The 15,147-nt window shown below is 41.9% G+C and overlaps 1 protein-coding gene and 1 pseudogene across 1 annotated transcript; one reads left to right on the top strand and one right to left on the bottom strand.

Annotated features, from left to right (window-relative positions):
- Window positions 1-235: 235 nt before the first annotated feature.
- Window positions 236-4,092, top strand: LOC123076917 (aldo-keto reductase family 4 member C10). Its single transcript, XM_044499068.1, has 7 exons — window positions 236-552; window positions 669-719; window positions 1,581-1,657; window positions 1,784-1,871; window positions 2,470-2,742; window positions 2,874-3,122; window positions 3,783-4,092. The coding sequence occupies exons 1-7, from the start codon at window positions 442-444 to the stop codon at window positions 3,864-3,866; spliced, it is 933 nt and encodes a 310-aa protein (XP_044355003.1). The 5' UTR covers window positions 236-441; the 3' UTR covers window positions 3,867-4,092.
- A 1,219-nt stretch (window positions 4,093-5,311) lies between these two features.
- LOC123076916 (receptor-like protein 6) lies at window positions 5,312-11,696 on the bottom strand (annotated as a pseudogene).
- Window positions 11,697-15,147: the final 3,451 nt, after the last annotated feature.

Genomic DNA, 15,147 nt, shown 5'->3' with positions numbered 1-15,147 from the left:
ATTCTTGTAGGAAAAAACCCACAAGTTCAAACAAACAGCTATTTGTAATCTACTTATCCAATGAAGCGCAACCTGAATTCAAGCCATTTCCAGTGCAATTGTCTGAAGCATGTCCAGGTGCACTTCAATGGCAAAGATGATTATGCAAATCAGCTTTGTCAATGGAGCGAATTTATAGGTGATTTGAAGCCATCTAAAGCTGAAACAAACAGGCTCCTTGACAAAAAGGTTTCTCCATTTCGCTTCGTTTTGTAGATGCCAAAATAGGCCGGTCTTGTCACGGCCGAGGGAACCGGAAACCCAGGCAGGACACTTGGAGCTGCCCGCCGCGACGCCCGCCGGCCGCTGGCAGCCCACTCCTGCCCACCGCTGCTGCGCCCTCCCCCTACCTACCTTCTTCCCCAATCCCTTGATAGTGCCGTGCGGGAGAGAGAGACGGCGATGGCGAGGCACTTCCTGCTCAACACCGGGGCCAAGATCCCCTCGGTGGGGCTCGGCACCTGGCAGGCCGACCCCGGCGTCGTCGGCGCCGCCGTCTACGCCGCCGTCAAGGTCCGCGCAAACCCCTCCTAATCCCCACTCGCTTCGCCGTCCAGATGGATGGCATGTTTTTTTCCCCATTCGTACACACGCCAGAGTTCACACCAGATCCTTCTTCTTCGATGCAGGCGGGCTACCGGCACATCGATTGCGCCAGAGTCTACGGCAATGAAAAGGAGGTAACTATCATCTGAGCACAGGATATAATCCTATGAAACCTATTCCTTTTTCAGCCCTGTTTTTTCCCCCTTAATGTGTGCATGATCTGATAACCTTGCAATGCAACTAGGACTAGGAGAGCGTAGTGATACAACCACCGAAATTTGCAAGCGACATCCCTCCATCATCTGAGCAACATGTCGTTATACTAGGAATTTCTTCCGTCCATCTACGCGCAAAATACTGGTACTATGTAAATATTGGTACCAGTTTCAGGGTTGCATTTTGCAGCCGGAACTTCAGAGGATTTGGTGCACTAAAGCTGAGAGCAAGGTTAAGTTTCACATACGGCTCATGATTCAGAACTGATTATGGACTGGCCCCATTCTCCTACATGCCTGATGTGCGACCTTCACCCAAATCCATGGCCCATCTTTTTTTGCACTGCTTGTTTGTGACGGAGCTTTGGAGGAAGATATCCTGCTCATCTCCGGGAATTGCTGCTGTGAGTTTGCAGGCCACTTTGCCGAGAGGATGGTGGAGAAAGGTCTTTGCCAGGGCACCTAAGAGAACGGCAAGAAGCGATTGGATTGGGCATATATGCAGTGTGGCATATCTGGGAAAAGAGAAACAATAGGATTTTTCAGGATAAATCGGCAAATGTGGAGACTGTGATTTCCCTCTTCTTGAAGGACGACATTGATGTGCTCTGGAGCGAGCGTGTTTGGAAGTTCTAAGTTGGATGGTTATAGAGTTGTTGCTTTTCCTTTTATATTTTCTGGAAGCTGTCTAAGCTGATGTACAGTTTTCCACATTCTCAATGCAAAAGCAGAGCTCCTTCTTTTATCCAGATCCTGATATCCATTATTTACATTATCCAGATCGGTTTGGCGCTGAAGAAGCTATTTCAAGAGGGCGTAGTGAAGCGTGAAGATCTATTTATCACCTCTAAGCTATGGTAAGCCCAAATCTCTGGTGGTATCTTAGTAGTTATCTCTCTACAGCTCAGGTCGAGTATCTCAATGCGTATTTGAAGTTTTTAATCGTTCACGTCTAACTGATCTTGGATGCCTTATGGTTTCAGGAATGATCATCATGCTCCTGAAGATGTGCCAGAGGCACTAAATGAAAGCCTGAATGATTTACAGCTTGATTACTTGGATCTTTATCTTGTGAGCATCTCCTATTTACGATTATACTCCCTCTATTCTGGCCTCTATATCATTAATATCTCGCTTTGTGTGTACTGATATCGCTGCTTTTGTGCATTATCGTTTCATTCTATTTTATTAGAAGGTCTTCTCAGCAGGAATCACTTGTCTGGTCTATATCACACTTGAAATGTTAATCATATTTACTGACAAAATTATGTATCCATGCTAGTCTATTGTGTGCTATTCTATGGTATATAATGTTGAAACTGGGCATATGGTTCTGTGTCATTTATTGAATAAATGTGCTCCTATTCCTGAATTCTGTCTATTCATATAGCCATATTACACCCATGGACGGTTTTCCATCTTATTTGGTATGGATTAACATGGGTGTTATTGATTTCTGGTGTCAAATTGTTGTTTCAAGTTCACTTCTGCCGTTTGTTTTTTGGCTTCTTGAATACATTGCAGAAAAGATTATGTATTGTTCAATGAGTTTTATCTTTTTTTCTGGTACCTTCAACTTAGTGTTAGATGGGTAGGTGTTGAAACCATTTAGCATGATTTTTTTACTAATAATTTGATTACAATCTCTGACCGTCTGTGTATTTTGTAGATCCATTGGCCGTTTAGAGTCAAGAAGGGAACGAACAACAACCCTGAAAACATCGTTACACCTGACATCCCTGCTACTTGGGCGGCAATGGAGAAGTTACATGATGCTGGCAAAGCTCGCGCAATTGGTGTGAGTAACTTTTCATCAAAGAAGTTGGGTGACTTGCTTGCTGTAGCTCGTGTACCTCCAGCTGTTGATCAGGTGGAATGCCATCCCTGCTGGCAGCAAACTAAGCTCCACAACTTTTGTCAGTCAGCTGGTGTTCATCTTAGTGTAAGTCTGATTACCTCGGCTATTTCTATATTAGTGTGATTATCTTGTGCCTTATTTATCACTCAAGAAGCTGGATTGCTTTTGCTGAATATTTTGTTGTTGTTCTTTTTTCATCTGTATATGTTTTGTAGGCTTACTCGCCACTAGGTTCACCTGGTACTAGTTGGATGAATGGTAACATCCTTAAAGAACCAATAATCATCTCAATATCCGAGAAACTTGGGAAGACACCTGCACAAGTGGCTCTGCGCTGGAACATTCAGATGGGTCACAGCGTGCTACCAAAGAGCACGAATCAAGAAAGGATAAAGCAAAACCTTGATGTTCATGATTGGTCAATTCCAGATGATGTGCTTGCTAAATTCTCGGAGATTAAGGAGGTATTCATCATATATGCACCGAGTAACCTTAGCAATACTTTAATGAGGATAAAGCATTGGTATTTATTGATGATAGTTAAACATTTTCATAGGATACCATGGTATTTCGAAATGTTACCTTGTTATGCGTTTCCTAAATTCATATGACCTTATCCTGATGAACATATCACTTGGAGCATGCTAAATTGCTAGGGTTAAGTAGCATTTGCAGTTTTCATGGTTCATGGAGCTTGGAGCACCGGTGGACAGTGGTATCGTGACAGGATTCTTATAAATTCATATGATTTTATCTAGTGTTCATTTTTGCTCGCTACAAAGGGCACAATTGTGTGTCCCTTGGGTAAATTATTCAATATAAATAGCTTCAATTCTGCATGGATCCACCTAAGACAAGAAAAAGTCATCTGGGCCCCTGTCATCAATTGCTTTTCTGGAAGAATATTAGTAACTGCAGCATTGATCATATACCATGATGTGCATTTCCAAAAAAAAAAACAGGAAGTGTGTGAGTTGCTGCGTAACGAAAATTTCTAGACCATTTTCCAATCACTCATTCACTGTTAATTTGCATCTACTTCTTTCTCTCTCTCCCCCTTTAACACCGTTTCATAGGTAGCACAGATTGAGTGCATCTGACTGTTTTTATTTCGTGATCTTCAGGCTAGGCTGCTCAGAGGCAACTTCGCCGTTAATCCACAGAGTGTTTACAAGACCCACGAGGAGCTGTGGGATGGTGAGATTTAGGAAGGCTGGTGTCGCTGATCCTGAGCAGGGAGCAGCAAGCATACATATCAGGGCCTGTCAATTCGTTTATCTCAGGATTCACTCCCCGGAGATCAAGGTTCAGTGCTCTGAGCTTTGCGATTCTATCCTGTATCTCGAATTCTCGATTCACAAACTATGTTGTCAGCAGCTTCATTATTTATGTGTTTTTAGACAAAGCTTCATTATTAATTTGCCCTTGGGGATAGTATCGTGGGCGTTGCGTTTTGGCCTTTTGGGTCTTCAGTTCTGTTTTGAGCCCGAAGAGAATCATGAATCCAGTGTGCGATTTCTTCGCGCGACAAAAGGTCTGTCTGGCAGCAAACCAAGCGTTGAATTCTCTGTCCCGTAAGTGTAGCGAACCCAGCCTAGCTTAGATGGTTAGCTTTCCTTATGGTCGACTCCGAGACGTCCATGTATGTGAGCGTCTTTGATTGTACTGTGTTAAAAAAAACTATGTAAGGGTGCAACGCAACATGAATGGCTGAGCAAAAGATGCTACACGAAGGGAACCCGACCTGTCTGTAGTCCATAGGCCATTGATTGCCCAAGCGGGCGCATAAGTGAGAAACGGGTTAAGAGCTTTATAGTAATCGCGGCTTCATAGTGATGGCGGGCGGCAACAACGGCTGAGGGGCGCTCATAGTGATGTAATCTGCATCGCAGCGTCGCAGAACCGGAAGAGAAGACGGGATTCGCCACTCGACCATGATGAAGAAAGACCATGATGAAGAAAGAAGAGCGACGGCGGTGGAGAGGGATGTAATCACCAAACTAAAACATGTTCACAAAATATAGAAAATATTCCCAAATTTTGAAAATATTCATGAACTTCAAACACATCCAAAATCTAAATAATATTCCCGAATTGAAAATATTGATGAGATTATCTGAAATGTAGACAAAAAAATTAAAATATTCATGAATTTTTAAAAATTGTGGATTTTAAGTAGTATCCATGAATTAAAATAATGTTCTTGATTTTAGACATGACAAAGAAGAAAACACATAAAAATAAAAGGGGAAATATAGTCCTCTACCTAGTATTTTTCTTGAGAACAACACAAAGCAGAAGAAATTGGCATGTAGAACATCGCTTTTATCCACATGATTATATTAGAATTCAAAATATAGCTCAAGGTTCGAGACCACGTACTAAAGTTGTACTAAAACAACGACAATTACTATGGATCGAAGCGGTGAAAATGAATCATGTGGAATCAAGAAGTTTGAAACATACACAAAACTAGCAGGGAGTTGGGGAAGAGCTATGCTTTGCAGCTGGAGGCTCTGCAGTCAAAATGAATCATAAACACTATGCAAGGAACGAACTATGTTTCACACATTAAAAGTTGCCACAAGAAGCTACTCTAGTCTAGTATATAAAGGAAATCAGATGTGATGACGAAGCGTATAACCATTCTCAGGCCGCGTGGAGTTCATTTATAGTCGAATAAGATTACAAACTGGTTACAAGATTTGTCTCCAAGTAAAACCTACACAGGACGTCAAAACCTGGAGATGACAGGAGATATATTACAGATAAGTACACACTGCAGAGGATAAGACCTAGCAAAAGCTTATTTATTAATAATACATAAAAAGGCTGCACACTCATCACTAGCAGCAACGGTTGAAGCAATCTCCCGTGTTCAGATCAAGTCCTCAAAGCTCTTGCAGATTTCACAAACCATTCGCCGATCCGACCCCATCTCATCAGGATGGCAGCTGCAAATCCGATACCAAATCCCAGCCCGACGAAGAGAAACAAGATGACATCCACATGAGAGGACTTCTCCCCATGCGCCACACTTGGAGGAGCGGGTCGAATGTCGCATGGGTTGGACAATGGCAGTCCACACAGCCCCAGATTCCCTTCAAATGAATTATTTTGGAAAGTTGCAAATTGACCTGACCAAGGTATCCTTCCCACCAACTGATTGTTGGACAAGTTCAAGATACCAAGAAAGGTGAGATTTGTTAGCGCATCCGGAATATCACCAGAAAGCTGGTTCTGAGACAGATCTAATGATTCTAGTTGAGTCATCCTGCCAAATTCTCGCGGGATATCACCGGTGAAGGCATTGCCTGACATGTTTAGTACATGTAACGAAAAAAGTCTCCCAAGCGATCCAGGAATGGTGCCACCAAATGAATTATTTGATAGGTCAATGACTGTTAAAGTGGTCAAGATCTTATTGAATGTCCTATAGATGCTTTTATAGTATATAGTAACAGTATCCTGATAGGCATGTTCAACATTACCATTACCACTTCCATTCAAAGCACTTATAATTTCACCAGTACTGTTCAACTCTGTCATCATTGATTTCAGCCCCTCAAACCAATCTGGACTCAAATTACCAAAGAAATTGTTCGAGGCAACATCAAGAATCTGCAAGCTAGAGAAGTATTCTCCAGATTTGTCACCGTTGTGAAGAGCACCACTCATTGAGCCATAGAATCGGTTGGATCTCATGACAAGGACACGAAGTCTGGGAAGTACCCCCAGATATGATGGAAAAATACCTACCATGTTATTGTTTCCTATGTCAAGGAACTCCAGCTGCAAGCACTTGGTAAGTGTCCTTGGAAGCTGCCCTTCAATTTTGTTGTTGTTCAAGTCTAATGTGTGAAGGAAACAATAGTCTTTGATGTTGGTAGGCAACATACCTTCAAATTGATTCTCCCGTAAACTCAACACGCTCATGTAACCATCTTCTATTAGACATGAAGGTATCTGCCCGCTGAAGTTGTTAAAAGATAGGTCGAGGACACCAATAGTTGAATCACAAACTGACTTAGGTATGTGTCCACTAATCTTGTTTTTAGAAATCCTAAACTCCTGGCCAAGATAGAGAGTGAAATTTGGAAGCACTGAAGAGAAGTTGTTGTTTGAATAATACAACATAGCCGCTGGTGGGCTTGGCATTGGAATCTGCCCTTGAAGCTGATTGAAACTAAGATCAAGAATTTCCAACTGATCGAAAGGGAGAACATATGATGTAAATTGCATAATGCTGAGAAGGTTGTGTGAAAGATTCAAATATGTAAGGCTACTGTTCCATGTCACCCACATCCACTTTGGAATGGCCCCACTGATTCTATTGGATGACAAATCCAAGTAAGACACTTGGTTAAGGTGTGCCAACGAAACTGGGAACTCTGTTAAATTGCAGCTTAATCCTAACCAGGTAACTCGAGGGATATAGGTAGACGGAGAGTTGTTATCTTCTCCATCCATGTCCCTGACTGATAGTTTGTTGTTGGAAAGATCCAAATGATTGAGATTTCTCAACCTCCAGAATGAAGAAAGATCCACTGAACCCACCAAGTTATTCCAGCCAATATCGAGATATGCCAAACATCTTAGTTGAAAGAACGACTTGGGAATATGTCCTATCAAATTATTTTTACTTAGGTCCACGAACACCAAGTGTGAAGACGTTGCATCAAAGTCCTTTATAGAGCCAGAGAGCTGGTTGAAATGAATATCTAGGCGTCGCAATGTTGGAATAGTGAAAACAGATGTTGGAATTTCCCCTGCAAAATGAGTAAAGATGTCACATACTCTGGTGTACCAGTTAGACTATCATGTAATATATATTTATATGAAATAGTTAACTAGAACTTAGTCACTACAAAGTTTAGGAACATGCCTACATACAAGATTAAAAAAACTCTTTAGTTCAAGAGAATAATTGACAAGTGGCTGAACGACAAATAGGAAGGTACTTGACAACATTGTCATGCTAACAGTAATGGTGGAAAGTCAATGTGTGTTTACGGTGAGGCTATGGGCGTGCAGAGCTAATAAAGAACTTGTCTTTGTTAAATGTTGGATGGAAGACTAGCTAATGTCCTATTCTTCCCCCTCTCTTCCACCTTCCCCCTGTATTTCCGCCCTCCTCTCTGATCCTTCCCCCTGTGTTTCCGCCCTCCTCTCTGATCCTTTCAGCTATCTGAGTTCAAGCATGTAAATCGATGTAACACCCCCACTGAGTTTTTTGACTCATTTTTCTTAATGAAACTCAAGGTAAGGGCCTCACTCCGGAAGTTGCTCAAAAAGAACAAATGGGTGAACCATCCCTCCTTATTAGTAATAACAACCTAGGAAAGGGTGGAAGGAATCCAATTTCTGTGAATTTTGTGGTGTTGCTGAGAACATCGACCATCTGTTCTTTACATGTTCTTTCTATGGAATGTGATTTGTGGGGCGCTGGGCAACCCCAAAATACCTCTATATTTCTTTGATCTTTGTCAAAATTGGATACCATCTTATTCTGGTAAAGATAGGGCTGTAGTTTCTATAGGAGCTGCTGCTTTGATTTGGACAATTTAGAAAACAAGGAACAAATCCTGTTTTTAACGTGTTTTTTCTTCGGACCCTATCAATGTGATATTTACCCTGTGCTCTTTTTTGGACTCATGTGTGATTCTGCAGAAAAAAGGAACGCAAAAAAAATGCTTAAAGAGGTTTCCAAGAGGCTTTCTCAGGTAGCAAACGAAGTCTTAAGAAGGGTGCGCAGCTGGAATCCTTCTGCTCAAAGACCATGCTTTGACACTGCCTGAGAAGTTGGAAAATCCCTGCTACTTAAAGCTTTTGGAGCTGTTCGAGTTTGGCTGATGTATAGATGTTAATTGCGTTTCTCATCCCTATAATTGGTGGTTTAGCATTCTTTAGATGTGGTTATATGTTTAGGATATAGGTTGCTGGTCTTTGGATGCGGTGATTCATCCTCCGTATTAAGAGTAGTAGTAAATGTTTTGCTGTCTAATGTATCCCAAACTCCATTTTCATAATGAAAAAAGGAGTGAATGTTTGTCTTAAACGTTTAGCGTATTGCTAACAAGTGCATGTTTACTTTTTAAGACTTGGATGAATGATTTTTCTACTCCATTGCATTTTTGTGCTGTAAAAAGAAGGTACATGCAGTAGAATCTAACATGAAAGTATGAAAAAAGTGCCGTAGAAAGAATGTAAGTGAAATAAAAAAAAAGATAAGTGCAGTATAGCGTGTTAACTGGGAAGTCAAGCGCACTGTTTGTAAGACATAACACCCTACAAGAGCGAGATGCAGGGAGCTCGCTCGTGCATGCCACGTCGGATAGGAACAGTGATTGATGGACATTACACCCTACTAGACCGACGGTAACACGTGGGGGACTATGTAGAAACATGTCATGTGGCCATAACAACCCAAGAGGATTATATTTATGAAACATACCAAGCAATTTTTACATATTATGTTAAATGTAAGATCTGACAATAATATGCATAGATCTCAAGGTTGTATTTATGATTGACACAGTCTGTGCACTCACACTTACTTGAGTCCATTATCCAAAAAAATATATCATTATTTCACCACAACTTTTCTCGCTAGCCTCCCTTATAATTTTCTCAGGCTGCCACTTGCCAGACATAGGAATTAAGTTGCAAAACCAAGAGAAAACACAAGTAAATGACAATACAATCCCTCTTCAAAATAACGAAACTAAGGGCAAACAACAGGAAACGTTATCTAATTGAATTTCAGGTCTTATATTTTGAAACAAGACTACAACATATAGTCCTATATGACTTAGTTTTTTAAAGAGTGGCGTTTCCCCGCTGAATTCCTATCTCACAAAGGACACAGAAATTATCTTATCAGAAGTGCAAAGGGAGTGCCTCCTCTAGGTAATCTTGATTCTGTATATTGATCGGAAGATTACCATCATACCTTTATTGGATGCATGCTTATTACTGTTCTGTTAAATTTATTTGTCTCCTAAAGCAATGGCGAATAGTCAAGTAACCAATGAACATTAAACTCTGTAAAATAAAGCATACATTTACTAAGGAATATGCAGTTTCATTAAGTATTGCGGTTGAGATATGGAAAGATAGGTGTGTATTTTAGTACTAGAAACTGTAGGATATTACTTGTAGAAGAACCTGAAAAAAAACTGTCCTCAAGAATAAGAATATAGAATTAATAGTCTTACCACTGAGAAGATTAAATGAAAGATCTAACTCAATTAGGCGAGTCAAATTAAATACTGAATTCGGTATGCTTCCAGAAAAGCTACACTCTTGAAGCCGCAGTGATGTCAATTTCTTGAGTAGTCCAATTGCATAGGGTATTGGCCCAAAAAACCCAGAACTGCGCATCTCCAAAGCCTCCAAATTACTAAGATTGCATATTGCAGGTGGCATTGGCCCAGAAAACTCAAAAGCAGAAATTGCCAACCTTATCAAGCTACTAAGGTTGCCAATTGAAGATGGTATTGGCCCTAATAAACCATGAGCATTAATTTCCAAGCTTTTCAAGCTTCTGAGATTGCCAATTGCAGATGGTATTGGCCCTAAGAAATCATAAGCAATTATTTCCAAGCTTTCCAAGTCTGCGAGGTCGCCAATTGCAGATGGCATTGGACCATTCAATTCGCACTGATTAATCACCAAGCTTCTCAAATTTACTAGATTACGAATTGCCGACAGTGATGGCTTGGTGAAGTTGCAGTAATACATTGACAGGCTTTTCAAGTTCTTGAGTTTGGCAACTGAAGAAAATGATGTCCGAGAGAAGTTCCATCCTGAGAGTTCTAAGCTTGCCAAGTTTTGCAGGTCTCCGATCCATGACAAAATTAGCCCCAAATCTTTTGTTGATTCCATCTGGGTGAGTTCCAAATGTTGTAAAGACATGTGAATACCGAGTGAAGATTGATGCTCCATAAAAGCAAAATCCACATCAAGGCTTAACGTTTGCAAAGACTTGAAATTGCTAAAGGAGCCTGGTTTTCCAAAGGATAAATTGGTCCCGTCTAGCATCATTGTCTCTAAGGAACTTGCATTGGAGAAGTTGGGCACATGCCCTAAGAGATCCTGATTCCCGGATAAATCAAGAACTCGCAGAGTTTTTGATTCAAAAACTCTACGAGGGAACCACCCTTGGAGATTTGTCCGAGCAAGTTGGAGCACACTTAAATTGGAAAAATCCATGAAAAACTCCGGAAAAGTAGCCGGTATATCAAAGTTATCTTCCAAGTTTATTGCAGTTAGAGAGTCGAGTCTTGAGAGGGACCAACAGATAGGACCGCCGAGAAAACAAGAACTTAAGCTAAGAACTCGGAGATCTGGAAGAGATTCAGCAAGAGCATGACACCAGTCTCCACTGCTAGACATATCCACTCCATCAAGGTAGAGCTCTCTCAAACTGTTGAGGTTGGCCACTAGGTTTTGAAAGTTGGGCAGCCAGAACACATAAGAAATGATACCGATGCTGCTATCATAGTCACTAAGTGAATCTTCAGTAGTGTCATAATAGGAAACAGAAAGATCCAAGGAGATAAGGTTGACAAGTTTGCTGATGCCAATGGGTATCTTGCCTTGGAATCTCGAATTGGAGAGGTTGAGGTGGGTCAGCAAGGAGAGCCTCTCAAACCCACTTGCCGGGAGAATGTGCTGGCCAAAATTATTCATGCTAAGGTCGAGTAATTGGAGCGAGGTGAGCTTGAAGATTGCAGGGTCAAGGCCCTGACTATACAAAACAATCCACGCCCATGGAGTTCCAAAGCGGTGACATGGCCCAAGGAGTTGCTGCAGCCAACACCTTCCCAAAGACAACAGTCGGTACCATGTTGCCATGACTCAAGGCCACTGGGGTAACGGAAGAAAGAGAAGGATTTCTTCAGTTGGAGGAGGCTTGCAGCCTCATCCGGATGGCATCGGAGAGTGAGGTTACCGTCACCATGGGCGTTGGAGATGGTGGCGAGTGCGGCGAGCACCACAAGAAAGACTAGTAGTACCCGGAAAATCAAAGTCATCAGTCCTAACCAAAACAAACAACTTGTTTGTTTTCTTTCTTGGAGAAAAGGCAGGATCGCTAAATTTATTCTAGCGAAATTGTGCGAAGGAGGACACAGCTCAGTTCACTGTCCAAGAGCCACTGGATTGTGATTTGTGAGCAGCGACCAGTCAGCCACAATCCAGTGTTGCAGGTTAATTACAGCACCAGCACGTTGCTGTAACTATAAATATCATAATTGTAGCACCAACACGTTGCTGTAACTATAAATCTGTACTGACGTGCGAGACGGATTGCGCGTAATGGTTACCCTTGTAGAGTTTTGGCTTGGACAGATACAATATGTAGCATCAGGCAGCCACATCAGCTACTTTTCTTTGGAGCTAGTACTCATCGCTCAATTTATTGTAGCGAAATTGTGTGAAGGAGGACACTCGGTTCACTGTCCCCAGTGGCACTAGATTGTGATCTGTAAGCAGCGACCAGTCAATAACCAAGCATCTAGTCTTGCAGGTTAATTGCAGGAGCAGCAGGCTGTTGCTGTAACTATAAATATCGTTGATTGATACAGGCTCCGGCAGACGAGACTAGTCATATCCTATTGAAGTACGTGTGTCACAGGCGTCAGATTATGCAGAATAGTCACTCTTGGGTTTGGGTATAGATCAAGCACCTGCGTGTGTATGTGTGTGTTGGATGGGTTCTGCATAATTGGGACTCTGCTCTATCTCTATGTAGACATATTCAGTCGTTCAGATCACATCAAATCCGTGAAATTTCTACTTATACTTCAATTCCTATACAGTATACACAGTCAAGGATGCACCAGACAAAACAGATAAGCGACCGAGCGATTACGAAACTGAACAACATATATTCAGAGATTATAATTTACTCCCTCCATCCCATAATAATAAGAGCATAGGGAGTACAGTATAAACGAAGGAGGGAGCACACCTGGGTGAACAGTACCTGACCTGAGCACAGGAAGCAAAGGAAGCAAGTGGCGACGGGCGACCTGACGATGGCGGTGAACCAGTCCACGGCTCAACTCCACGGCGGCGGAGGCACCTCCGTCAGCCACGGGAAGCCGAAAGCGCAGCGCCACCGGCCGTCGCGGAAGCAGCGGTCTCGCCTAAGACGGAAGCTCAGATAGTGGCCCAAGGAAGTGCAGTGGGCTGCCTGTGGTCAAGGAAGCTCAGATAGTCAGGATCCGCGCTGCCGCACCGCACCGCACCAAGGCTGAGACGCGGCGAGGCAGAGCGGCGTTGGAGCTCACAACACCACAGGCACCGGGCCGCAGGGAGGTCGAGGAGGCCCAGCCACACTGGGCCCTCTACGCAACGCACAATAGTGGCCACTGGGCTGTAAGTAGCTCACCAGTCCGTAACTCCTCTGATTTTTATCTCCTCGAATTTGTTTTAAATAATACTAGCAAAAGAGCCCGTGCGTTGCAACGGGAGAAAAAACACAACACACACTCTTAACCGAACAACCATCACTCAAGACCACAATAGGTCCATCTTCTTTATTTTAGCGACGCATCATATTTGTGTTGCCGCTTATTCTTCTTCTCACCCTCGCCGGCGATGGCCTTAGTGTTCACACAAACCAAAACGTGTTTGAATATGGTTAATCCTAAGACGTCTCTCTCTCTATCTCTCTATCTCTCTCCTCCCTCCCCCCCCCTCTCTCTCTCTCTCTCTCTCTCTCTCTCTCTCTCTCTCGCTTTCTCTCACACTCGCGATGAGAAATCTGTTGTTTTCCCTGCGATGTATTCAAAGGTATGCATGTGTAGTTCTTAATGTTTTCTTTTCCCTATATGACTATAGTGGGTGTTTATTTGCAACCCGGATCGCCGCCTATACGAAACAAAAAGGATCGTGCGCTATAGTTATAAGTTTGCTTCCAAAACAATATCTAAAAAATATTTAACAGGTAAAATTAACATCATATTCAGATTTCACACATTTTTCTAATCAAATTTCATATATAACATGTTAAAATCGGAGTTACGGTTTAAAAGATACGTATAATTTAGAAAACCATTTGTTTGACTTCAATATCTTCCAAAATAATATTTATAAATACTTAACGGGTTAAAATAATCTTATATTCATATTCTACATATTTTTCTAATCAAATTTCATATATAACATGTTTAAATCGGAGTTACGGTTTAAAAGATATGGATGGTTTAGAAAAGCATTTGTTTGACTTAAATATGATCCGTGGATGGAATACCTAAAAAGTCAGGTTTTTTTTCGAAAAACTGTAAAATAACGGTTCGGTGTAACTTAAATCCGGATTGCGGGTTGATTTCATCAAAGCGCAGGGGCTTTTTTGCAAAACGGCGCGACGGACAGGCAGAAACCCTACGTGCTTTATTATTAGGTAGAGATATATATACCCCAATTTTCTTTAGAAACAAATACAGACGTAGACGACCAAAAATATAATAAACTTTAAATTGACGAAATCAAAACTGCGATTCTTAGTCAACAAAACATCATTTCTCACTAACAAACTTCAAAAAAGCTAGATCAATCGACTGGAAAGCTGTCACCCAATAAATGAATATTGCCAAAAAGTCTAAAATAAATCGAAAATGCGAGCACACATGCTAAGTTTAAGACTTGGACCTGGTCGACAAATTGTACCACAAGGAACCTAACCATTTAAGAGTTTGTTGTACTTAATATTGTACCTAACAATAATGTAACAAAATCACGCATCGACACTTTGGAATAGGGATAAAAACGGAACGGAAACTTTACAATTTCCCGGAGGAAAAATAGAAACAAAGAGGAAAGATTAAAGCGGGAATGGAGCTTTGCAAAACGGAAACGGGTTTTTTCTATGCGGAAATGGAAATAAAATTGTAACGAGGTTTTCCAGGGAACATATACTGTTCCCATGAATATGGAATTTTCGTTTTCACTATAGGCCGATGGCTGCATCGTAGCCCAACCATCAAAGAACACACAGCAACTCATTGAGCACAATGACCATGACTCAAAGGGTGCTAGGGTAGTGGAAGAACGAGAATGATTTCTTTAGTTGGAGGAGGCTTGCAGCTTGGTCTGGATGGAGCCGAGAGCGAGGCTAGCATCAACGTGGGCATTGCACGTGGTGGTGATTGGGAGGAGCAATGCGAGAAAGAGAAGTAGTGGACACCAAGTCGTAAGTCAATGCCATTGGTCTGAACTCTGAAATCCTAATACATTAGTGTGCTTGTTGTGTTTCTTACATGGAAGCAGTGATGCAAGGCTCGAGAGAGAGCAAGAGATTCAGAAATAGTGCCTAGACAGATTATTCAGCAGTCATGGTGAGTCAAGTTTAATACTGCATGAATGCAACGGGCCAGGACGGAAAGGTCATACGTGTGAGACTGGCTGATTTTCCCTCTGGATAGAGAACATATGTGGCATGGGAAAACCATATTAGCCAACTTTCTTTTGAGCTCCCAC

The sequence above is a fragment of the Triticum aestivum genome, chromosome 3D (genome assembly GCF_018294505.1).
Source record: "Triticum aestivum cultivar Chinese Spring chromosome 3D, IWGSC CS RefSeq v2.1, whole genome shotgun sequence".
Taxonomy (NCBI): Eukaryota; Viridiplantae; Streptophyta; class Magnoliopsida; order Poales; family Poaceae; genus Triticum; species Triticum aestivum.
Note: the sequence above shows the minus strand (reverse complement) of the source record. Positions and strands in the feature narration are given on the sequence as shown.